The 27,800-nt window shown below is 30.9% G+C and overlaps 2 protein-coding genes across 5 annotated transcripts in view; both read right to left on the minus strand.

Moving 5' to 3' along the window:
- LOC130442335 (uncharacterized) overlaps window positions 1–8,207 on the minus strand; it is a 52,020-nt gene extending 43,813 nt beyond the window's left edge. For 2 of the 4 annotated variants that reach the window (XM_056776357.1, XM_056776354.1), the window contains exon 1: window positions 7,998–8,200. In XM_056776357.1, the coding sequence (XP_056632335.1) occupies window positions 7,998–8,145 (148 nt within the window). In that variant the 5' untranslated portion in view covers window positions 8,146–8,200. Of the gene's footprint in view, window positions 1–7,997 lie in introns of all 4 variants that reach the window. The other 2 variants (XM_056776356.1, XM_056776358.1) reach the window with 2 other exon arrangements.
- A 7,483-nt stretch (window positions 8,208–15,690) lies between these two features.
- LOC130442345 (protein unc-13 homolog A) overlaps window positions 15,691–27,800 on the minus strand; it is a 194,818-nt gene continuing 182,708 nt past the window's right edge. Inside the window, exons 22-25 of the mRNA XM_056776375.1 lie at window positions 27,520–27,618; window positions 26,215–26,377; window positions 24,878–25,004; window positions 15,691–24,037 (exon numbers count right to left, since the gene is read on the minus strand). Of these exons, the coding sequence (XP_056632353.1) occupies window positions 23,873–24,037; window positions 24,878–25,004; window positions 26,215–26,377; window positions 27,520–27,618 (554 nt within the window). The 3' untranslated portion in view covers window positions 15,691–23,872. The remainder of the gene's footprint in view (window positions 24,038–24,877; window positions 25,005–26,214; window positions 26,378–27,519; window positions 27,619–27,800) is intronic.

The raw sequence follows: 27,800 nt of genomic DNA on the forward strand, positions 1-27,800 counted from the left end.
TTGTTCAAAAAGTTTCCAAACTCTCCCTTAGCACATCTATGTAATTTGGGAAATATTTTTGCGTATGCATTGAAATATTCTCATTAAAATTTCAGCCATTGGAACGTTTAGTTTCTGTTGGACAAACATATAAGTTGTTGTGAAGATTTTTCTGAAAATGTATTGGATTGAGTATAGAACTATCATTAAATATTTGTCTTGTAAATACAGTATGCCCATGCAAATGAAAGAGGAATTGGACACGATATTATCGAAAAGGTTTACCAAATGATATTGGATTAAGTTTAGAGAAATAGAAGAGACAATCGGTATACTAAAAGAATGCATTTGCAGCGTATTGGAATGAGCATTATCATGGTTTTATTGACACGGTTTAAGAAAAAGGGGTCGATAAATATAGATGAATAGTTCTCAATAATTTATAGTTAGTTGCAAACATCCATAGACAATAATTCTTTTGGCAAAATACAAGGTTTACAAGGTCTGGCTATTATATAACAAGACTGGTTACGAAAAAGGGTTTTATTATAAAAATTATTTTACATTCGAATGCTCCCCTTCAATATACTCTCCTTCCCTCGCCACACACCTTCCATACGTTTTTTCCATTGATCGAAGCAGTGCTAGAAGTGTTCTTTGGTGATGGCCTTTAGGAGCTTTGCCGTTTTTTGCTTTACCGCTTCCATCGACTCAAATTGGGTCCCTTTCCAAGCAGATTTTATCTTTATCTTACAAAAAAGAGTCGCACGATGCCAAATCTGGTAAGTACGGCAGGTGTTTGAGCATAGATAGCGAGTTATGGGCAGGTGCAAAATCCACGAGTTTTTATTCCACAACTCGGGCCGTTTTTTACGAACTTGTTCTCGCAGTTTTGCCTGACAAATAGTAAGTCTGGTTGATAGTTTGACCATCTGGAGACCATTCAGTTATCGCGAATTTTGATTTGCTCTCTCGGCCCTCACTAAAGCCCTTAAACCACTCATAAATATGGGTTCGAGATAGATAATTGTCCTCATAGGCCTCTTGCAACCATTTGTAGCATTCAGTTCCAAACCGCTCCTGCACAAATACTATAATAGTGACGAAAACGTATTTTGGGACGTGCATAGACAAGATATCTAGATATCTAACGCACTACTCGTTGTCTAGGGCGCCCTCTAGGCGCATAGTCTCGTTATTTAATAGCCAGACCTCGTATATCAACTATCAAAATTTCAAGTAAGTGAAAAATAAAAAAAGGGCGAAGCTGCATCTTTCCTAATTAAAAACAAATCTGAAACATCCTTTTATCTCATACGGGTAAATCAAAAGGAATAACCGAGTTTCCACTGTAACTACATCTCAGTCTATTCTTATATATTTTTGTGTTAGTAAGTTTGATTTTTGCCGAATTATTTTGGATCAGAACTGTCAAAAAATGAGTTCGCTCAAAGATATGTATAACTTTATTGTAGAGATTTGATTAGTTTCATAATTTTTTAGTACTTAATCAAATTGTAGTAACTTTGAAGCAGGCTGAGGAGCAATCGAAGCTCTATCTGTGAAAATCCTTTTAGGGATATCTGCTTGGATCAAGGAAAAGCTTTGGCAAAATTTCAGCAAAATCGAATTAATCTTTTTGGAACTTTATCTGTACTTTTGATATACGATGATGATTTTTGTAACAATTTATTTAGTATTTTGATGAAAGTTCATTTTTTTTAATATAAAAATTGGGTTAGTTTTCACACTTGACTTTCGTATTCACCACTTAAAATCATTTGGAAATTTCAATTTGTTTTTCATTAAATTATAAAAGGTCTTTTTGTACCAGAAACTAGTATAAAAGCCTACAATTATTCTCGAATCTAGTGACCTTTCAATTCAAAAGACGTGAAGACTTGAATAAGATATTTTATAAACATACTTATGATTGGGTCTACTAGAAATTTCATCAATTATAAGATATTCCACAGACCAAATATGATAAATTTATGCCATGTTGAAAGCAAATAGATAAAAAAGTAACAATCCCACGAATCGAATAAAGTCACGAAGTTGACGCAAACCATATTTTTATGACGTTCATTTGAATTACTATATTTCATAATCAGCTAATGTTCTTAAACTGTTTGCTAGAATTTGAAGCGAACAGCATCTGGATTTATTTTATACAAGAGTGAATGCTTAATTATTGTTCATTCATCATAAAAAAATACCGTTGATTCCATGCGTAGCTGACATTCACTGAAAGATCCGGAGCGGGACTAATGTACTCATTATGTGTTTGTTGAAATCCAAATATTTTCATTCAAATATATTAATCCGAGAATCTTTTTCAACAGGAAGCTAGGTTTCTGTTTACGTTATTTGATAAAGCTTGTGTTTCTACAGAAAAAGAAAACAGTTCTGCGGACTTATACGAGTAATTTGATGTCTAATTCATCTAAATTTCATAGGCTAACATAGACTTTATATTTCCTCACAGAAGCGATCAAGAGGACAAGATCAGATGATCTAGATGGTTATTCAGAAACCTTCTATCCTTAAGAACATAAGATGGTGGTGCAACATCTTATTAGAACCAAATACTGGGATACAAGTTCAATTGGAGGTCTTCCAAAATATGCGTTAAATACCGCACATGCTTCTTAGTGACTTAAAATCTATCGTTGTAGCCTACCATTATTAGAATTTCTATTATGTTTCGGTTAAAAGGGACTGACGCTAACATAAAGTTTTTTATTCAGAACAATAGAAAAAGTTATAAAAATATAAACAGATGTTCTTACTAGAAAATTCAAGATTTAATTCTTTTGATCAGGTAAAGATCAAGTTTTTCATGAATTCCCTCAGTTTTTTCGCTCTTACATATATTTACCATTCTTAAGAAGCAGCAACCCTTATTAGCGGACAGATTTAATTAAGCAGCCGTATATTACAATAAACTAAACAAAATTAGCTCCAATTTGATAAATAATAAACGAACGTTATGAACATGTAAATGTATGGAAGTCAAATCTGTAAAAAAGACGATATTCTATGCATAAAAAATTGTTTGTAATTTTTGTCCGAATAATCAATTAACATTAATTTAATTACAAATTTAAATACAATTGGTAGGCAAGTTGTGGCCGGTGCTACAGAAGAGGAAGACAATAGAACTGTTAGGAAGGTTCATAGCAGTGATTACCGGTCACTGCACAGTAGGCTCTAGACTCAGAAAAATGGGTATAAGAACCAACGATTTCTGTGCAGAATGCAGTGAAGAGGAAGAAACAATAAAACACCTAATGTGTCACTGCACAGCATTGGCGTCGAAACGACTACAATGCATGGGGAGTGAAACATTGGAATGTCTGGAAGAAGCAGAGGTGCTGGGTGTTAAGGACCTGAATCACTCCATTGCAAACTGGAAAAGCTTGGAAAGGGGGCAAGGACCTGGCAACGGAAGAGATAGGGATCTCGAGTGGATCTCGGCTGAAAAGTGGAGATCACTCTGATAACCTAACCTAATAGGCAACTTGGTAGATATCTATTCTCCTAATTATAAATATGAGCGTTGGGTGCATTAATTCTGCAACCGGATCTAAAGCTTGGTTTATGCAGCCTTAATTAAAACTCAATTAAAATTAACGCTAGATGATAAACTGGTAGGTGGTAATTTTTTTATTTATGCCTTGCATAGAAGTTACTTGTAAACCAATAGAAACTGGTGCTTTTTGTCATATAAATATGTAAAGCTCATGACTCCATCTTTCAGTGTTCCATCATCTGAAGGACATTGCTGACTTCCAGACATTGATTTTTCCTATTTGTCTGATATTAGTTTTAGAAATAAAGCACCATGGCGGAAATCGGCGCAATAACGCAAATAATATTTTCATAGTTAAAGAACGAGGATGTTGTAAACAAAACAATACCACGTAACGTGCTCATCACCTAAAAAAATTTTGATTTGAATTCACTGATAATTTTCTGCATGAGCTCCAAGTACCATGTTAGTGTCTTTGAACTTTTAATTAAATTTGTTAGTTTAATGTTTAATTTTGGCTACATTAACCAAGCTTTATACTATACGGAATTAACGAATAATATGTGATTGGTATATAAAATAGCTAGTGGGTATATTTTTTTGATAAAAATGCCATCATTAAAGTGAAGTTCTTTTAAGTTCAACGGAAAATTCCAAATGTCTTCTACTGACATTGGCAACTGCTTCTCAAAACGACATTGAAATATATACAAAAGCAAGGTATTTTTAGAAAACTCGTTATAGTTTATGTTTTAATTTGATATCAGTCTCCATTATTCACAATTTTCAAACGTGTCTACAAGGTAATCAGATTTTTTTTTTTTGATAATTCATTTTAAACAGATGAGGTTTCGATGCCGAGCAATTAATTATTAATTTTTGTATACAGTTACTGAGAGCGATGATACTGAAACTCACCTACATACTTTTATCTTTGGTTATAAATAAAAAATGTAAAATAAGAATGTCCAGCCTTGGCAGTGGGTGTAAGTTTCACGCGTGAAAAATTATTCACACGAGTGAGTTAATATATCGCTAGTTTTTTGAGTTCAATTTCGATATACAGGATGATTCACAAATTAAAACTGATGTAAAAATGGGCCTGTATTAATATGAGACTACGCAAGAAGTTCGCAATAAGCTGGAATTAATTAATTTACAATCCTGAGAAACTGTTCTGGTTTTGAATTTGAATTAAGCAAAGAATCATTTTTATTTATTCAGAAAATTTGTAGCTGTATTGTATTTTAATTTATAATTTTGGAGGTCGAAGGATATTTAACAATTTTGAATATGCAAACACATTCTTTCTTTCATTTCCTCATAAATAGGATCTCTATATCACAATAAAATTAGTATTGAATGTTTTTGCACTAACCATATTATCATCTGTGTTTTGCGTTAATCCATTTCTAATCAGTAAGCTATTATTGGTCAATTGTCAATGAAAAAATACGTTTTAAACAGTTGTAAAATTTAAAAATAGATGATGTGGGTATTGTGTTTAAATAAACTTCAAACAATTGCGGTAGCTAAGCTAGAATTTATGGTACCGTCAGTGATGTTCCTATTAAACACATTGTTTACTACTACTACACCTACACTCATACTTATTTACAATGTTTGATGTCAATCGCTAGCCTTCAGTATCTGAAGACTATAATTTGCGTCAAACTTTGTATTGATGTAAGAAGAAGCAATATTAATAAATTTCATTCACCAGGCTAAAAATATAGTTATGATTAAGTGGTGAGTTCCAAACTGACTTTTGTTTGTTTTCAACTACCCTTCCTTAAATACTTGATATTTCTTCATAGTACAATTGGAGAAATAATTTAGGCATATTTCATGAAGCAAGTATCTATAAAACACGAAAACTTAATTGACAAAAAATGATCACATCTGTTCTAAAGTTCTTCTTCGACATTTCTCTTTTTCTGCTTGAAGGTATTGGAGGCCTAACTGTAATTATTATTATTCAAATCTACCCTCTAGTGGTAGACATACAAACCATAATTTGCAAATTTCTCTCAAGGTCATTTTGGTGAGAAATTTTCCCTATAAATATATATGAATTAGAACGATTTTCATTGAAACTTCTGGTACAAATAACAAATACAAATTCTTACTATTTGTTTTCAGAATGAGTTTGAAAACATAGATTTTGATGGATTTTTTAGATCTGTCTGATTAAATTAACCTTCAATGTTAAAAATAATTAAAACAAGTTACTTGTTTAGTTTTGTGGTAGTTTTAGCCATCGAAAAAAGCAAAGAAACATCTTAAATCACAGTTAACGATTTGAATAATGACGATAGCAACGTATCTGGGAAAACATTTGCATTAAAATGTATGTGAATATTGTGAAGAATATTTAGTTACATATGAACAATGAGTTCCGGAGTCGATTAAGATCTGCAAAAACAAATTATCTGATTTGACAGATTGAATGACAGGTTGAATTCGATCAAAAAAGTATGAAAGAAATGCACTTGGATAGAAATACTTAAATAACATCCACGTTCTAAAAATGTTGAATTACAAGGTATTAATTACAAAAGTATGTAAATATTAATCAATTACTGCATAAAAAGAGAAGAGGTGACTTCATAGCCCCAACCAAAATAAAGAGAAATCAATCTAAAAGCTCTAAACTCGTAAACGAGCACCTTACAAATTGTTTCAAAATGTTATGAAGTAAAACAAAAGAAATACCTAAGTTGAAACATTACATGTTTATTTGGATTAGAAATTGTGGCCTGTTTATTCGAAAGGATGATAGAAGTTATGTGAAGAGACATTTTTCTGAAAGTGATTTCAATAAATTGTAATTATCTTTCAAGTTTCTTTAACCCATTTAATTTTAAGCGACCACGACGTTATATGCTTAACAGAGAATTGGCTAAAAAATGCAATTGCTTCGTTTTGAATGTTTTCTTTCGTTCTAGATGCGCTTTGGATGATCTAGTTCTAGAGGAGACAGAGAAGGAATCCTAGTTGGAATCTTAATAACTTTGACAGTGGCTAAATATTCCTTTCCAAATTTATTAAACTTAATATTTCTGTGTATATATTCCATCACTAAGAAAAATAGTGGAGTTGATGAGACTCGATAGAATAAAGAACGCTATAATTAGATGCGAATTAAACGTAGTGAGTGCAATCCAAATAACTGAACAACAATTGAGATGGTTTGAACAAATAGTGAGAATGAAGGAGGATAGGGCAATTAAAGTTATATGGGAAACCGAAACAAACAAAAAGAAGAGAAAATGCATGCCCATAAAGAAATAGAATGTAGAAATAGCAAAAAATCTGGAAGAAAGAGGAATGAACTGGAGACGAGCTAAACAGGAAGCGAAAGATAGAAGTAAACGGAGAAGAAATATAAATATGAATGAAAGTTTTGATATGTAATATATTTGAGATTACTGCAATTGGGTTATTCCCGTTTCTATTCCCTTTTATAATCAAAAATAATACATACTGACAGCTTTAGATACTATTGTCCACAATTCTGAACCTCCTTGTATAAATAATGGGATTCTAAGATGATATGCACGATCTTTCACTTCGATAATGCTATTAAAAAATTTCATACAATTTTCTTTTCTTTGTTATTCGATCTTTCATAACTGTTGTTATGTTATGTTAAGTGGAATGTTGATCGACGAGAAGCTCCGCTCAATCATAAAATGAAATCCACACATTAACTAACGATTTTCTTAAACAAATATCTGCTTTTAAAAATAAACCATTTGACAATACAATAAAAGCAACTTAGCTGTGATATCGCATACTTTTGAAATTTGGCAGAAGCGTTTGAAAACCAAAAATAAGTTTGTTAATCTGATTTATTGGTTTATTAATAAATAGTCTACATTGACAGTTTTTGTTCTGTATGCTGATAAATTCTAAATGTTCACAAATCTATTAAATAAAAAGAAAAAATGTGGTAATAAAAACTAAAAATAAATTGAAAATTGAGATTGTAACTTAAAGAAACCCGTACTGCAATATTAATAGAAAACGGGTTCGGTACTAGTTCACTTTCTATTTTCGATTAAAAAAAAATAGTTAAACTAATGCTGTCGTAAAACGAATAGCAAGACTAGGAGCCAATTATTTTTAAAACTTTGTCTTAAATCGTCCAGCAAAGGTCAGTAATAGCAAGATAAGACTTTAAAAACTATTTTTAAAGTCAAGAAGAGTGTTGCGAAGCGTACACATTTGATCTATTTTCGCTACTCAATATAAATGAACGCTCAGATTGAAATACGTTCATGGAATGCGATATGTTTTTAAGTTATGGTTGGTATGAGGGGTATGTTTTTATTCTTGTCAACAGATAAAGCAGTTGCATCACACTGCAGGTTTGTGTGCGGGAGTATTATTAAGCGAGCCAAATCTGGCTATGAGACACATAATACACTCACTAGCAACGTCGCGCACATCACACTCGTATAGTTTAACTGTTACTTACACCAGAAGACGGCGACGTAGTCCTTTTCTGAGAGGATGCGTTCTAGTTGCTTGGCAGTGACTTCTTCGATAACCGGTTCTTGAGTGGTCGTTGGCCGTTTTGCTTCGGCCGTCACTACGGTGACTAAGAGGAGCAGCCACCACCACATGCTGCTCTTCACTAAGTGAAGGAACCGGCGTCGAGACGCTCTCCCACCACCCCCACCACTCGACAATCGGCGTCGAGATAGTTTGTAGCACATTAACCGTCAGGTGGCTCCCGCATGATATGTTGACAGCGCTAGTTCATGACGTTCCCGTATTTTCTGGTTATATACATTTTAAAGAATATTGTGTTCTCTTTAATTATAGATTGATTTTCGTGTATATGACGAGGACTTATGTCGATTTTCTTAGGTATATTGATATTGAAACATATAAAACTTTTGAAGAATCAATTTGTTTTTCTGTAAAGTAGGGTGGAAACACTTTGGCAGTTTTGATAATTATCAATTTCTTATGTTAATGATTTTAGAAATTTGAATATATACTACAGTTAGTAGTGAATAATAACAATTTAATAATAATTTTAATATGTTTTTCCTAAGAATTAGATTAATAATAACCAGTCCGATTGTTCCAACTCTCGTCTATTGAAGGAAGACATTGGAAAAGTGACGGGAAGGTTTATCATGAAGAAAACCATCAGGAGACGAGTATAAGAGGATGGTTCCAGAAGTACCTGGTCCAATAAGAAAACACAGAAGTTTTTTGGGAAAAACTATAATTATTTTTCATCGTAAACTCCTTTTGGCTCCATTCACTTTCCTCAGCGATGTTCAATAAGTTCGGTACTCTTTTTATAAAAACAATCGTCAAGCTCCTCACTTAGTCATTAACTGCCGACATACTTCTTCATTGTTGGAAAATATTCGACCACCGAACCGTAATATGTGATGTACCGCATTTTTTGAAATGTCTACTGTGTCTGCTAGCTTGCGCAGTTTCAATCGGCGATCATCTGTATCGCTTAGTGGATTTTCTTCAACATTTCTGTCACCTCATTTGTCGACCACTGCGATGCTGGTCTTCGCAGGTTGTACGGCTTCGTTTAAACTCGGCTACTTAATAGTATTTCACTGTTGATAACGAAGAAGCAGTCTCGTCCACAGTAGAATCTAGCTCAGCATTTTTATTGGCTGGAGGCGCCTTTCAAATAAAAGAATTGCATAACGACCAATTTTTTCCATGATTACAAATTCACTATTGATGACTGCCAAACAAATAACGTGGCGTCTTCAAATTTGAAACATATGCTATACGACGAGTTAAAACTATCCGTATATGGCAAAAAATCATGAAAATTTTTACGTTTGGGTTTTCGGATACGATCTTTTTAACTTAAAATATTTTCACAGATGGCCGACTTTCAGTTCTACCGGAGGTCGACTATAACTTTGTTATTTTAAATAGATTGTTGAAATCTACGTAGAATTTAAGTATACTTTTTTCGAAAAATGCATAATTTCTGACATTAATTTTTTTGTAAAAATTTTGACCATTACAGACCCGTATAAATTATTTTTTTACAAGGATACCATCAAAGATACGAAAATGGTTTCTGTTCAGTTGCTTTAACAAGGTCAAACGTATTTGAATCTATGTTGAAAAATTTTCCATTTTATACAGGGTATGTATAAAAAGTGTTCAAAATTTAACTTAATAAATATCAAATTTCTTAATTTTTTCAAATAGAACCACCACTTTGTCACACCATGTATTAAAAGCAAATCTATATAATCTTTATTAAATTGAGAACGAGCCACTTTAACGATTTTCAAAAGTATCAAAAATTGACTAATGGATAATAAGATTAGTAAATACAATTTGATTTGATTATTTTTACACACCTTGACAAGATAAAGAAAAATACTTTTTCATTTCTTAGTGCTTGTATCAGCGGATCAAAATAAAATTTAGGCCACACCTGCATCTCTAAAAATTTACAGAAAACATTTTATATTTGGATAACGGTAAGGTTTAGGTATATGAAAGTATACATGAATTTTTCTTATTTTTCACCTCTGAATGCATTAAAATAGAAAAAAAACCGGATGGTTATATTAAAAAAAAATAAGGAAATATGACATTTATGAAGTTAAAATTTGAACACTTTTTATACACTCGCTGTATAGAAAGAAAAATTTTTCAACATAAATTCAAATACGTCTGACTTTGCTTAAAGCAATCGAATAGAAACCACTTACATATCTTTAAGGGTATCTTCGTAAAAAAATTATTTATAAGGGTCTGCAATGGTCAAATTTTTTACAAAAAGAATAATAATTCAGAAAGTATGCATTTTTCGAAAAAAGTTCTTAGTATACTAATATTTTACGTAGATATCAGAAATGAATTAATATATAGGTTGTTCTATTTAAAATAACAAAGTTACAGACCAGTTCTACCGGAAGTCGGCCAACTTTGAAAATTTTTTAGTTAGAAAACCCAAACTTAGACATTTTTATTATTTTATTATATTTATTTTGCCATACACAGATACTTAACTCGTCGTGGGACATCCTGTATAGATTGTGAACTTTTCAATACAGTGGTATTTTTCAAGCAATTGCCAGGTACTTCTGGGACCATCCTCGAATGGTTCATTTTAATGTTTTAATGAAGACACTTTTGATTAGTGTACAGTAAGTGTGCTAATATTAACGTTAAAAATAATATCTTTAGAACTTTATCAAGTTTCAATGATAGGACGAGAAAGTTCAAATAAAAATCTGCAAATTGCACAAAGGCTTGGTCATTCTTATTTACACTGAATCGATTTAAAATCACATGAGGTTTCAAAAAATTTACTCTATAGCCATTGTGAAACTTTCTAAGCACTTTGGCCATATGATTTCGGAACAGCTTTTTCGTAAACCTTGACTATAAGATAGTTTCCTTCAGAATCATGTTTCGAATTTGAAAAATTTGTTTTGCTCTTCTTAGCATATTTTTTATATTACAGATGCTACAACTCCTATTGACAGCTCGATTATACCCTGGATGTTCTTAAAAAGTCCAAGTATGTGGTTGAGTTTTACGCATCCCTATTTTCTACACTCTAACAAATTTCCAGGAGTTTCGCATGTGCGTTTTACTTGAAAAGTCTAGTTATCAATCTGCTAACAGGGATCTAACAAGGATTTTGAAATGAAAGCACTACATTAGCATAGGCTATAGTAGATAAGTTTCTCATCTGATTATCATAATAGCAGATTGTCTGATATGAACACTGATGGAAATTTTCCATATAATACCTAGAGGTAGGGCTTCTAAAAGATGTATGTCTATTTTGGGCAATCAAGAAGTTTTGAAGTAGTTTCTGCACGAAAGGTAAACAAAAACATATTTTCTTTGGTCAATTTTTATTATTCGTCAGTTCCCAAAGGCATCCAGTAATCTACAATTTACAGTTTAACAGATAACAGTTCATACTTTGTAATATTAGATCTTAGAAGAGAGCACTAAAATTAATATTCACATATTGATGAATATTTTACATCATTTGATATTAAAAAAGTAAAAGGGAATTTATTAACATCGAATTTTTTTGTATTTTGTTTGCATTATACTGAAGGGAAGTTACATTTAAAAGATGAATTGATACATCCATGAAATTCATTTAAATATACATATGGGAAAGTCGATCGTTACATAGAAAGTTTCTCACAAAAAATGTCTGTATACTGGGTGTTTATATTATAATTACAAAAACAGTTATAGCACCATTTAAGTAAACATTTAAACGCGGTATTAATACTAATAAACAAACGAAAATTGTTGTTAATAAACTTCATTACCTTATATAGAAAATAGAAAAATGGTTTTGAACTCTGTTCATTCAGAATCGTTCATTTTATTTTTATTGTTGAGTAACATATTTATATAATATGGATTAAGTTAATTTTGAAATCGAAGAATCTGCTTTTAAGAAAAAAAAAAACGAGAGGAAAATGATTAAAGGTGATAATGTTAAATGGACATGGAAGTGGATACGAAGTTAAGGAGTAAGTATAAAAAATTGTTGAAAAGTTTGATGCACAAAGCAAAATCAGTAATGATTAAAAATAGAAAATAGCAGAGAACTTTATCATTTGAAGCTCTTAAAAGGCTGTCATCTGTTTTGTCGTCCGTCCATACCAATTTTCAATACTATTATATGAAATTTAACTTTCTTCCGATTTATTCTATATAAAATGAGAGATGACGATTTTAGTTAAACAGATTTCAATGCACTTACATATATATTTATTTTCTTACAATAATGATAAGCTTATCACAAAAAATTCCAATCAATGTTTTTTAATAATAAAAAATCTAGTAATCGCTTATTAAAATAAAAATTTCTTTTATATCAGTAGCTAATGGATAGTTATCATTTTGTACAGTTTTAATGATAATAGCAAGAAATAGTGATATGTTTTCAGATCATGTAACTTTGAGTGAAGATGTAAAAAATTAGAATATCAAAATACAAAAATAATCTTTATTTTCATCTTATAATTATTGAATATTGGAAGTCAAATAAAAAAAACCGTTTTGACCATCATTCTGTGAATGCTATGATACAGTTGAAAGTTGAAAACTTCGAAACTAGGGAAGAGCGTTTAAAATCAACTCATTCAATTTTGTAATTGACTGCATAATTCAACAACAAGCGTACATTGCAGAATAATTTTAATTTTCTAGAACCAAAGTTTTTGTTTTTGTTTCCTATGAAGAACTAAAAGAAAAATGTAACAGACTTTGTCTGAGATACCCGAAGATTATCTCGGTTTGTTTTATAAACCAGTTTGTACAAATGGCAAACTTGATTAAGCCCGAAATTACGAAAAAATATGTTGGTTTGCAGCCTATTCTAAATGCCAATAGACAAGTATGGATTTATGGAAAGCGATTTTGTAGAAGTCTATACGGTATTTCTTCTCTTTTTTACCTTACCAGTAACGGTGGTTAATATTGAAAGAACGTTTAGTAAGTTGAAGATAATAAAACATTATTTAAGGGCAAATACAGGTAAAGAACGACTTTGCAGCCTGTCACTAGATTTAAAGGACATCAAAAATAGTTTTGCGAACTCAAAGGCTAAGAGGACACTTTTTTATTTAGTTTTTTTAGTTTATATATTTTTTAGAAAGTGATATTATTTGTTCCTATTTGCACATTAAGTTTATAAAGAGATTTGAAACGTAATAAATTTATTATTTTATTTTATTTCAATAATTTTTCCTAGAAGAATCATTTGGTATTTTTAAAACAATAATTAGATTATACTTTGACACTTACAGATGGGGCCCGAGAGGATCTCTGCACAAGGGTTCAAAATTTTTAGCTACGCCGTTGAGTTGAACACAATTTTTTTCACAGTGTAGTACAGATAAAAAGTATTTCGAGAAATCAGGATAGAAAACCACACATTAATTTGAAGTAAAAAGTTAGGGAACAATTAAAACACTGCGAGGAACATAAGTACAAAATGGAAATAACAGAAAACGGAAAGGAGATAACAGAAAAAGAGAGATAATGGGAGTCAGACACACATGAAGGGCTTTATCATACTAGCAGATTGCGAGCGTCTTCAAAGCGTATTGTGCGCTACAAACACGCGACGAAAACGTTGCATTTCTGCCACGCGGTCGTGACGTCCTCGCAGCGTAAGCGCGGCGTGTTCGCAACGCATTCGTTGCGCGCCCGATTTGCCTCGCAACCGCTCGCATGATAAGACTGTAAATCCTTAACTTAGATGCTCGAGTTAATTCGAGTGCCCTAAACTGGCCAATTGATTTTTTGCGCCTGTTTTTTCAGTAAAACTATACGTTAAGAGGTTAATCGATGACATCATCCCTAAACAACTAATCTGGTATAATATTGAATTTATTTTGAAACAAAAGTTTCAACTTAAATACATATACACCTTGAAAACAATGTACTAAAAATATCTATATTCTCTTCTAAATGACTTTCGTTTTGTTTGGATTCAGGGTATAACATTTTAAAATCATCATGTGAATTCACCACTAATGCGGCAAATAACAGAAAAAAAGATTTATCTTCATACGTGCACATTTGAAGATAGGAAATTGGACTAGAACTGCTTCAGATTTTTGAAGCATATAAATTATGACAAAATGAAATACTGGCTTGAAAATGTTCCAGTTATAACATTTTTGTTGTATCGCTTAACACAATATAGATAGCACATGTATTGCTTTCTATATTTTTCTATAGAGGGAGTACTCAAAGAGTGGGCTGATTCTCAGCTTGCGACTAGGATACAAATATTAGTTACATGACCTGAAAACTGAATATATGATATGTACATTCTGAAGTTTTAGCAAACAAATGAATGAATATTCAACTTTAATGATATAATAATAACATAGTTAATATATTTTACAAGGGGTTTACTAACAAAATGAAGGCTGGCCCCATTTCAACACGATATTTACAAAAAGTTTCCAAATAAACACACACTTAATTTTCTTTTATTGAATTTGGTGGAGATTTTACATTTTCAAATGACAGTTTCCAAATTTTAAACTTCCAATTGCAATATTAATAAGGTCATGTTTATGGTGACGATTGGTTGTTTTTAGAGTAAAACAATGCTACAGGAAAAAAATTGAACATATGAAGAAGTAATCGCTAGAATAGAAGTATATTTTGAATATAAATTATATAAAATCCTCAAACTGATTGTATCTCACATAAAACTATGAATATTTGTCTATAAAATAGGTTTTTGTTTACTAGAACGAGAGCTTTTTGATCAATATTTGTTTGAGCTGAGCATTTTATTTTTATGTTCAATTATATCAATATAACGTGGAAAAAAGATAGGTAGCACAAAATGGTAGATAGTCCATTCAATTAGGTCATAGATGGTATAAAAGTAGCTTTTTAATACTTACTACCATATAAAAAGATAACGAAAATGAATGTCCATGATATTATTATTTATAAACTCGGAAGTGACTGAAAAGCTGAGAATCTATTTTGTATAGTTTTGAAAGAATTATTTTTAGATCTTAAAATAGAAAACAAACTAACGATTGAATTACAAATTTAAAAGTTAAGTAACTGACCAGATTATTTGACAAGAAAATGTACCTCGACAAATAGTAACGAAGAAAGGAAATTTCCACTCCATAGTTGTTACGTGACAAATCACAATGTAACTACTGTCCATTCTTAGATTACGTTGGTGGTACCATTACAAAACGTTTTGGTGGGACAAACAGGCCTTAATCGGAATTATTTGATGGTTGTAGGTTGTTTTACACTTTTCGTCTTCAGAAAATATATGAAATAAAGGAACATAATATCAAAGTGTAGTTTCTCCACCAGATTCTTCCACTTTCAATAAAATTAATAACAACTACATTAACAATAGTTCATTTAGAGTAAAATAATATTAAAAAAAAAAACATTTTTTAGCTACAGCGTCTTTCAAAAATGTTATAGTAGAGTTTTGAAGAATTTTTCAAATTTACATTATGTCGAGTTAGACATTTAGCTACGTGATCCCATTGGTGTATTTGAGTAGTGGATATTAAAAAAGTTAAGGAGAAAAATGGATTTTCGATGCGAGGATATGAAGTATAAACTGTTACTTCGTACTAGAACGAATATAACATCAATCAAAGACGGCAACGGAGAAGTATCCTTCAATAAGGATCTTTTTACGCTAACTTAACTGATATAAGTTTTTATGACCACATGAACCCTAAGTTATAACTGAGAGATTTCATATTTTAATTACTGACAGTTTTAATATATTAATAAAGACTTGAAAAGTCGAAACGTCAAAATTTATCTTTCCTTTAAAAATTATCAAAAAAAAATAATTTTAAAACAGAAAAGACCTGAATTCCAGAACATTTAGATGCATTAATCAAATCTTTTATCAATAAATTTTTTTCAATATTTCAAGACAACGTACCTCTACGTTTTCTTCAATTAGTTTTCTTACGAGTACATTATGGTGAGTACCTATATTGGTACTATAACTTGAACTCTTATTCTTGGCTGCACCTCTAAGCGAAAGTCTCTTTCGATGATGGAATTGGGTATGTAACATAGTACAATACTTCTAAGAGCTTTATTCTGAAACATTTGGAGGATTTTAATATTATGACTTATTTAAGTTAGATTTGAATTTCTACTTGTTCAGGTTTCATTTAAACTCTCCTATAAATTTTTCCATGGGGTTTGAGGATTTGAATGCCTTGTAAGAATTGCTGTGCTATCCGCAAAAGTTGCTATTTCTGTTTTACTCCCGGCTTGCGTAACAAAAGTATAAATTAGAACGAGTATAGGTCCAAGTATAGTTCCTTGTGGTACCCTTGAGCTGACTGAGTGTGATCCCGTATGTTTATCTTGACATTTAACAAAAAAGTGTATATCCTTCAGATCTTATTATAATATGTAATAGGTGAAAGGGACATGGAAGTTCCAACCAAATGATTAATGTACCACTTTATTTATCAAACATACCCATGGGATAAGCTATAATGTAGACTATTCTAAAAAGAAAAGTATTGTCTTAAATCAATGGGACAAGTATGAAAAATATTACAATGTGAATACATTTTCAAGATTATACAATAAAATTGGTGACAGGAACTATGAATCAGAGAACAGTACTTTTCCATACATAAATTTTTTATACAATATTTACATAATTTATAATAAAAGAAAAGTTAAATCCATCAATAAATTAATTCGTTAAACAGGGTCAGGTATAATGGACGGAGCAACGGATTTGTGGATCAATTATAACTTTAATGAAAAACTGCATAAAAATGAATTTTTTCGAATATTTTTGTGTATGTAGATTTAGTAAAATGAAATACTTAATACAAAACTTATAATAAACGAGAGAAAATTCGACATTTATTTACAATGTTTGTTCAAAGTGAAAACCTTCAGCTGCCACACAGTATCCTAATCTGTCAACAAATGACCATAACAAATTTTGAAATATTTCACGCGCTATATTTTGTATCTTGATTTTGATTACTAGAGATTTTGGGGTAAATCTTCAATCTAAATTGAATTCAAATAGCTTTAAAGAAAAAATTACAGTGGAAATAGATCTAGTGATATTTACGGCTACACAATATAACCATCTCGTCCAACCCATATCTGCGGAAATACAGTTGTCACGTATTGTATAACTCTAGCAGCATAATGGAGTGGAGCAATATAGTTTTGAAACCAAATTTTTTTAAAACTGTAAATATACGGTTAGGAATGAATCCTGAATTTGTACAATTATTATTTTAACTAACCTAACTATTTCACACAAAACCATCAGTTTTTCTGAGTATTATATATGACCTTCTTTTTTATACTGTCAGTTGGACGAAATACAGTAGAAATTCGATTATCCCGCCCTCAGTTATACGGATTCGCGATTAACCGGACTATCAACCGAAATACAGTAGAAATTCGACTATCCGGCCCTCACTTATACGGATTCGACGTTATCCGGACTATCAACCGAAATACAGTAGAGATTCGATTATCCGGCCCTCAGTTATACGGATTCGCGATTATACGGACTATCAACTGCGACCAATTAAATAATTTAGTAATATTGAGATAAGTTACAAAATATAAGATATCAAACAGTGGGTCACTTGTGACAATAATGATCAAGGCTTTCAGATTTTGTCGGATGACGAAATCGTAGAAAACATATTGCAGATCAATGAACAGCAGGAAATACAAGATGAAACAGAAGAAAATCTAGACGTGGAAAATGATGTAGAACAAACAGAGAGTGATACTGATAGTTTACTACAGCTCAAACGAATTTGTGATATAGCAGCAATAAAGAGAATAAGTTGCTTACGTCAAATACCAATTACCAAATATTTTAAGCCAACTTAAACTTATTATCAAATTATTATTACTTTTGATTGATTATATTATTATTTATTATTGAGTATTACTATTATTAAACTTATTTTATTCCACAAAACCAGCTTTCCTCCATATATTCGATTATCCGGACTTTCGATTATCTGAATCCTTAACGACAACAATTAGTTCGGTTAATCGAGTTTCCACTGTATCCTTAAAAGTCGTTGTACGATACAGTGGCGTTGCGTGGATTTTTGCTTTAGGCACGCACTAAGGGGTAATAATAATATAGAAAAGCGCGAGCAAGCAGGAGGCGGACTTTTATTTCGACAGGGGGTGCAATTTTCGCCTAAAAATCGTTTAAAATTGATAAAAACAAACAGCCCTCTCTATAAAAATATTATTTATTTAAAATTAAAATCCACTCTTTCAGTTTTTTTCACAAAACTTAGCAATAACATGGTTATAAAACTCTTTCTTTTGTTTCAGTTAGAATAGTATGCTTTTTTCAATTGACATTAGTGTTAGTTCGGAAATCTCATTAGATTTGAAGATTTTAGTTTTATATACTACATTTAATTCTGACTTAAGGCAGACAAAATCAAAATGCTTTGGATAAACTAATTTCAGACCGTTTAGCAGATTGTCATGAAAACAATTACCAAAATTTTCAAATTTTGATAGTTCAAGAAGTTGTGAGAAATTTAATACCTTTAGGTATTGAAACTTGTCGTTTCAAGATCTAAAAAACTACCATTAAAAAACCTATTAGCTGTATCTGTTGTGATTGAATGCACATATACTCATGCTTGCAGTAATTTGAAATTAAGTATTTCCGTATTTTGATACCGATTATAGGATTATGTGGCGCATATGACCTATATGAATAGAAAATATTGATAATAAATAAATAGTAGATTTTTAACGTAATACATGTTATTCTTACTTATGCAGTGAATGCGTTGCATTTATGAAGAATTCGTCACTGGTACTAGAGACTTGGAAAAATGAGAAATTCTGTCAGAATTCGTATTATTTAAAAAAATCGCGGTTTCTTTGTGTCCTCAAATTCAACATTCTTCATTCTCTTACGTTCAGTAGATTTAGTATCACCATATTCAGTCAGAAAAAACTATAGATACAAAGTGATACATTTAAAATATTATTTGATAACGTATACAAAAATTTTTATTTGAGACAATTTTTCACAATTAAGCCACAAATTCGCTGCTGCGCTCATGTTTTCTGGCCATTTATGTGAATTTCCATTAATTTCGGAGACTATTAATTCCTATATTAAATATCGAATAATTTCAAACGAAAAAGTACTGTTCATATACTTGTATTCGACTATAGAAAAAGCTGTCATATCGCCGAATTATTTTTTTTTAATTATAATATAAGTACAACACAGATGACATGATATACACTGTACTACTATCACAGTGAAAATGCAACAGATATAGTTTTTCACCATTATTAGTAAAAGCGAAGATTTTTTTGTAAGAAATACGAATGGATAAGTATATAAGGCTCGATTTTAGATAAGTATTATTAAGACATATTAATGTGTAAATATATAATTTGTTAATGAATAAGATTCAGTAAAGAAGACATGAAAAGTTTTTTATACAATGGATTTTTTAATACGTACAGAAGCAGTTATAGTAGGAAACCAAATTAGTAGGTTGTTACAAAATCACTTTGATTTATAACAAATTTACAAAAAAATTCTTTTGTATTTTCCACAAGTTAACAGGTCTTTTTTTAAAATTTTTATATATCTTAGAAGCAATTAAGAGTTCAGAGCACTATGGAATACAGATAAATCAACACTGTCGTCAGTGGTTAAAGGGCAATTTTATGAGTAACGTTTAAGCCCTATCGACTTTTTTACATTTTATAGATGGCGTTTATCGAAAAATTTCGCTTTAAACATTATCAACGTTCTGGGGGTAATTTGAACTTTATTCTAGACACTGAAAATTCCAAACTAGTTATTTAGAGCAAATGAGAACATTCTGTGTAAATGAAGAGTCTCCATCGAAATATATCGTTATATAAGGGTGGCGCCATATTAGCATTCGGAGTAAATTTGAAAGGAAGCGCCAATTATTATTAATGAGAAAATACGAAATAAAATCATTGGTTCAAGTTTTCTCATAATTATTTTAGTTCATTCTAGTCAACTTATCAAAACATTCATCTACAATTGCTACATACATATCAAACCCTTTTTATACACTACCGCGAGTTTTTGAGCTGTTATTGATGTAATACACTAGAAATTTTCTAGTTTTTAATAAGAGATACTTCTTCTTCTCTTTACAGTCCATACCTTGATTAAATGATTTTGGTTTTGCTAACATGACTGAAGATGTTCACTTCATATTTCATAATGATGATGAAGAAATTGTCAACATTGTCGAACTTAATGACACTGTAGTATATGGAAATATAAAGTTTGAGATATATTTCGGCGAGGGTAAAAAACATGTGGGTTTAACTATGACCTGCATTGTTTAATTTTGGTTTAAACAAGAGTATAATCCAGAGTTTGAATTTTAGTTTAAACGCCTGTTTTACCGTAAGTTGTAGAGTTATGCCTAAAACGTCGTTATTAGCAGTAACGCCATTGATAAGAAGGGTCAAATCTTAGGCGTGATTATTGGTATTTTATAAAACAAAGACCAGAATTGTTTCTAATATGAGTGAGTGAAGAAAACGTTACAATTAAAATACCAGTAGAAAAAAAATTATCAAAAATGTGTTTGAGAAACGTTTCTAAAGCTAGTGTGTTCAGACTAATTATAATAATAGACGAGAAAAATGATATTAATACTTCGGAAATTGCTACAAGAGAAAGTTATAACCAAAAAGGTAATTCATCGTGCATTGCGTGAGCCATATTTTCCAATTTAAATAAATATATACACTTTATTATTTGAGAAAATAGCAAAGATGGTAAAACAATGTATTATTACTTCCATTTGTTGGTCCCAATTCTCTATTTCAGACGAGATTTACTTCGAATATTCTTTTATTTCGTCATGATTTGGAGTAGCAGATAACGGGGTTGAAGTGTTATTCAATGATAGAAGATTTACTGAATGTGAATTTCATGAAATAATTCATTTGTCTTCTTTACCAATATAGTTGTGAGAACAAAAAATACATTTATACTATTTCTGTGCATGAGAGCAAGATATTTGAATAGAGATGATAGAAATCAACTCAACATGCATGTGTTCGTGATAACCCATATTTTACTAAATGCATAAAAATATCTATGATGTAAACATACCTAACTATTTTTTCTTATACTATATTTGAATCACATTTCAAGTTTATACAGTGTCTCCAATCAAGTCAGAAATCTTTTATTTTTTGTTTTATGACAAAAAAAAATTTTTATTAAAACCTCTACACGGTCTAAAACTTGAAAACAATATTTTATATAAACAAGATTTGTGAATAATTACATTTTCCTCAGGAGTGAAGTATATTTTTGTGAATATTGATAAGTATTATTGTAGCTACTTATGCGATTAGGACCACTGCTTACTGTTGCACTGAAGGATATTCAATGTGCACAGGTGATCGATTAAGCCCACTTCTTTTAGGAAGTTCAGAATGTGAGATAGATATAGCTGCTTAACATCTATATTTAATATTTCATACGCCCCCAGGTGTAATACTAGCTTCGTATTCTTTCGTATTTTGAGAGAATGTGCACAAAGATCCATTGCAATGCTCCAAAAACACTACTGTTAGTATTTCTAAATTATTTTTACTCAGATCTTTTTTGCTTACAGTTTTCCAGTTTTTATGTACATCCTTTTCAAAAGGGATTAGGTCCTACGAAGGGTTTATCCTCACCTACTTTGGCAAGTTTGTCTGCGTTTTCATTTCTCTCCAGTCTAGTGTGTCCGAAAACCTATTGGACGGTAACATTTTTTTCTATCTCATTTAACTTGTCTATGTATTTTCAAAAAAGCTTATGACATCGGACTTGGAGCTCTACTAGCTGGTTTGCTACCAAATAAGATAATAATCTTCTTTTCGCCCTTTCTACGGTAAACTAAAAACAAGTGTTATTACAAATAATGATCATAAGAAAAACACTACTGTCAGATATCCAGTATTATCCATTTGCTATGGAAAAATAATGTATTAGTAAAGTTTCCGATAAACGATAAAAAATCGTCAATATTCTCAAAAATGAAGAGTTAAATTCAAATTTTTGAAAAATCTTATATACGCTATATATTTCAAATTTTAGACCATGCACCATTTTTAAAAACAATGACATTTTTATAAAAACTAAGAATTTAAAAAATTACTTAATTGGACACAGTGTATATATAAGTATATATTTGTAAGATGAATTGTTCACCAATAATCAACAGTATTATATAGAAATCAATATCAGTAAAAATAGGATTCAGCTCAAGCGATAACCTCTTCATCGACACGACATTTCTCTCCAACAAGTATCCTTTTGATGTCCAAGAAGAGAAACATGTTACGGGAGGTGAGATCTGTAGAATACAGTGGATCCGAAAGCAATTCGAAGCCCAATTCATAAAATGTTTGCCGTGATTTTTATAGATTGGTGACACGATGCATTCTCTTGTTGACTTTCTTCTTTATTTATGGTTTTTCTCTTTTTGAAATAATCACTTGCAGTCAACTGGGCTGACGTCGATTGGAGTATAATGTGAAATTAATCAGTTCCAAAAACTGTTTAGAATCATCAATTAGTTATTGATTTGGTCGATAGTGAGCTCGCGCGGCATCCAATTTTGAGCTTTCGCAAACCCAAATATTAATAATTCTCGATTTGTTTCTTGGATATCTTTAAGGTCCTAGCTATCTCAAACATCTTCAATTTACGGGTACCTGACATTGTTTTGTGAATTTTTTGGATGTTTTCGTTGGTGGCATTCTTTTATAGGCGTGCATCGTCCTCGGTGGTCATTTCGCTTCGAAAGTCATATGGATTTAATATCACGTGTCAACCGAACTTTTCAATCAAAATCAAAATTAAGCACATTGGAAATATATCAGGGATTAAGTTATCTTGAACATGCTAAAAAAATAGAAATTACTCAGCAGTTTTAAATAGTATAAGTTTTATACTTTTGAAAATATCTAATCTTAAAAATTATATATGGTTGTTTCTATTCAAATACACTAATATCCGATTTTCAACTGCTGAACTGTTGATTATTGATGACGATTCTTTAATGAGAAAAATGTCGAAATTATGCTCCTTATTGCGAACTTTTTACAATTTCTTAGTATGATAATGAAATAGGATGATACACGTTTATGTACTGGCTTAGATAAAGTTTGTTTTAATTATTGTTGAATGTACAAGTTGGGAGGCACATTGAATATTGTTAAATTAGAATGTAATTATAAGCATTTTCCAGTTTAGGCTTTTCGCACATACACGAATGTTATTAATAAGGATACTTTTTATACAAACCATTTTGTTTTTATATAACCACTGAAAAGTGTACAATGTTTTATTTTGTTTCGTGATAGAGTAATAAAAGAAAAATAAAATATGTTCACTTGAAAAAAATATTTTAATGAAGGGCACAACAGAGGCAATTGATTCTTCAAATCTATTTACGTTTAGACTTCTTCATATGATTTCCTATTTTAAAACTTGTGAATGCAGGAGAATTTTGGAACATTATGTGAATATTGCTTCAATTTATCCTTCAGCATTCAACCAGATGGATTGACTAGAAAAAGAAAATTTGATCCTCAAATTGTTTTTAATGGTTATTTTATAAAATATATCCTTATAAAACATCTAGAAATATCTGGAAAATAGCCTACACTGCGTGGAGTTCACTTAAGGACGGTCCATATATATTTCTATACACTTTTGGGTATGAACACACTGTTTTTAAACAAACACAGTTTTATCGGTGTTACTAAATTTTCAGTTTACTGGTTTGGAAGAGGATTTTCTTGTCGAATGTCTGATTTAAGTTTGACAAATTCTTTAGCTACTTCGTCGTTTGTGCGTTGAGATAAAATTCTTAAAATAGTCCAGCCGGTTTCATCCATTTGGATTCTTTTTCCCAATGACAGCCAACACGCACACGAGCCCTACAAAACCCAAACACTCGTTAAAACGTTTCTTTTAAGATAAAAATAATATTGAGATACGAAAATGTAAGTCCCTGGTCTAGAAACGAAAAAATGTTTTCAAGAAAATTTTGTTCAATTTATCAAAATTGTTTTCTTCTAGGCTATTCACATCCAAAGTTCTATGTGGGGACTAAATTTGGAGAAAATGGTGGGTGAGGACGCAATTCCAAGTTCAATTTATTAAATTTTATCATTTAGGACTGCGTTTGTTTCATTATATGTGGAAACGCCATTTGGATAGAAGTAAGAACTTCATATGATGTATTCTTGCTGCATACCATGACCCTCAGTTTCACTTTGTTCTCCATAACGATTTCCAGCACTTTTTTTTATGTTTTCTGGTTTCACGGCCTCATTTGGATGTCCTTATCATGGGAATTTGTACACTCATAATGAAACTCCACTCACCATAACATTTTTCAATCCATGCCTTTGCCCCAACGATCATTTTTCCGATAAAAAAACAATGCCTACTCAAACCATGAATTTTTTTCATTGTTCCAAAATTTACTATTTACTTGAAAAAATTTAACTTAATTATTGAAGAGGCTACAAATTCGAAAGCTGTTATTTGAAAGAAAAAGAAAAAGTTATTCGTGGTGACTCGTATCGTCAGACCGGGGACTTACTGCTATATTGTTACAAACAAAAAAAATTATTTTGCTTCATTGCTATAGGCAAAACATTCATTATGCTCTTATTGATATGAAGTTGAAATTTTAGTTATACAATGTGTCATAAATCTTGAATAATCTCGCACCAACTCTTTTTTATATCATTATTTGGAAGTATACATACTTTTTCTACAATGTCTTTGAGTTGCATAACAGCCACACCAACCAGTCTATCCTCTCTTGCGAAATAGTAGTCTTTAACACAAATATGCAATTCGAAGCAGTCCAACTGTTCTTCATTTCCAATGATACTAAGCAACAAATAAAATCAATCATCAAAGAAAAACTGGAATTAATATATTTTCAATTTTATCTGAGTAATTCCAATAAATTAAAGTGTGTTTAAATATTAATAGCCTAGTATTATAAGCATATAGTTAGAGCATTTGTGGATTCTAACATTCAATGTTGGTGATGGGAAACTCACAATAAAGTTGTATTGAAAAATGGTGGGATCATATTGTCAACACATAAAAGAAAGGTGGCCTTAAATAGAAGTGATTAATGAAACGATTCAAACAATTGACATATTACATCACTCAATAAGTCGTGTGACTGAAACACAGATGACTCTGCTATTGACAAATACCTTTGGCGTTTATGAAGTAACAACTTTCAAATGCTTTTGTTATTTTCAAAACAATGGATTCAAAACAATTTTGTGTTTTAATTTATCATTGCTTCTTGATGAAAAAAAAAATAGTGTACAGGCTCAGCAATGATTTCAAAAGTGTTATCCGTACTCTCACTCCATCGCAGGAGCCATTTGTTATTGATTTGTCATTTTAACGTATTTTTTGCATCTATTTGTGACAATGGATGAAACATGGATCTATCACGTCACTTTGCAATCAAAACGATCATCAACTGAGTGTACTGCAGTCGGTGAATCTCGTCGGAAGCGTCCAAAAGTATAACAGTCAGCTGGGAAGATTACGGCTTCAGTATTGTGAGATATTACTCATCGACAATCTCTAAAAGGGGTGATTCAATCAATAGTGAACACTACATAGAGTTGTTGGATCGTTTGATTTGATATATAGAATTGCATTTCAAATTGCTTCTTCATCTACTGTCCAGATCTGGCTCCCAGTGACCACCGGCTATTCGCGGATTTCGAAAAGTTGCTCACCGGTAAGAAATTCAGCTCATATGAAGAAACAATTGCTGAAACTGAAGCCTATTTTGAGGCAAAAGACAAATAGTTCTACAAGCACGGCGAGAAGTTAGATAAGCGTTGGAATTATTATATTGCTCTCGAAGGAGATTACATTAATGAATAAAATCGATTTCTGACAAAAATATGTATTTTTATTAGTAAGTCACACGACTTTTTCAATTATGTGTTACTTAAAATAAAACCAAACCAAAAATATGTTTTTCTTAGCTAGTCACACAGCTTATTCAATCATGTTTTATTCAAAATAAAACCTTGGAATGAAGGTCCGAATATTCACTTACAAATGGAAGGTTTCATTATATTTGGGTGACCAATTGTTAGCTTTAGATTTAGTCGCGTGTTTCCTCTTCTTGTCAGCTAAGTGTGGTCCTATAAGATTAATTTCGACAAACGGTCGGAACATACCAGATACAAGGTTCCATTTCAGATCGTTAGCAGCCACAACTGAAACAACAATAATAATAATTTTCACAACAGTATTGACTTTTTCCAAATATAATATGTGAAGAAATCTTGAAATTTTTTTTCTCATGAAATTTGATAAAAACTTTTTATGTTGCAAACACACTTATTCATTTGAAATGAATTATTAACTTTTTCGTTTAATTTTGAATTGATAACGAGAAACCACCCTAATTTGCAATCGATTCTTCCGTCAAAATATAAGCTTTTTCTAAAAAGTCTGTGAATTTTTTTTGTCGTTGAAAGAAAGGTAAAAAAAGCTCGCATCCAAAATTTTATCTTTAATTATTTATCTAATTTATTTATTTATAATTTATTTATCTAATACTGGAAAAACTTGAAATTCCATGTTACATCAAGAAACATAAGTAATAGAGGGTTTGAAATTTTGATAAATATCTTAAAATTGTACATAATGACAGAAGAAAAATTTCGGACTAAAGCTTTTTTTGGTTTCTTTGCCTCTTCTGAATAAATTTACCATATATTTTTACATCATCGGAGATTTCAACGAACAAAAGGCCCACTGACGTTTGAAAAAAGTCGAGAAAAAAATTTTTTCTCTAAAAGTTAAAAATGGAGCATCAAAAACATGGTTTTTTCAATTCTTCACATAAATTTTGAGGTTATATGAAAAAAGTGTAACTACAAAAGTTGTAGATCTTTTTATTACATACAACTTACTCATTCAATTTTTTTTCACAGGACTTTTAGTTTTCCTGGAAATCGAGAAAAACCGTTTGTTACCCCCTTCAACTTCCCGATCTCAGATTGTCCTAAATTGACCTAAATTATTTTCCGTTTGATTTTCATTATATTCTCTCTCTTTACCGGTGTGTTTCGTCATATATTTTTTTCACTTTTTACCAACTTTAAAAGCTTCAGCTGTGATCTATTAAGCTCATGTAAATTATAAAGATAGATAATAAATCTGTTTTAAATAACTTTATTTGAAGGTTAGTTTCTTATAAGCGATTTACTTGCTAACGGGTTTCTCTACCTGACAACATTATTAAATAGATATAATTCAAATAAACGATAATAAGCTTTCAAATATTTATTAATTTTTTTCAGACATTTCTTTCCACCCTATTGGCAATAGAATGTAGCTTTTTGTGACTTACCTTTAACTGTAACTTTATGCTCTCCAGTTCCAGGATGTGTGAAAAGATCCACTTGAATCGAAACTTCACCAACACTACTTTCTATACCATCGATATTATCTGTAAAATATTTGTTTTTGAAATATCAGTAAAATCATTTTTTGGTTGAAATTAAGCTGTAAAAATTGTAAAAATGCATGCTTACTAAAATTGTAAAGCAGAACTAAATTAACTTTGAATAATATCTTTTAAAGTAGTGTGCCCATAGAATAATGTTCAATAATGAATTCTACTAGTGCCGA

The sequence above is a fragment of the Diorhabda sublineata genome, chromosome 4, assembly GCF_026230105.1.
Source record: "Diorhabda sublineata isolate icDioSubl1.1 chromosome 4, icDioSubl1.1, whole genome shotgun sequence".
Taxonomy (NCBI): Eukaryota; Metazoa; Arthropoda; class Insecta; order Coleoptera; family Chrysomelidae; genus Diorhabda; species Diorhabda sublineata.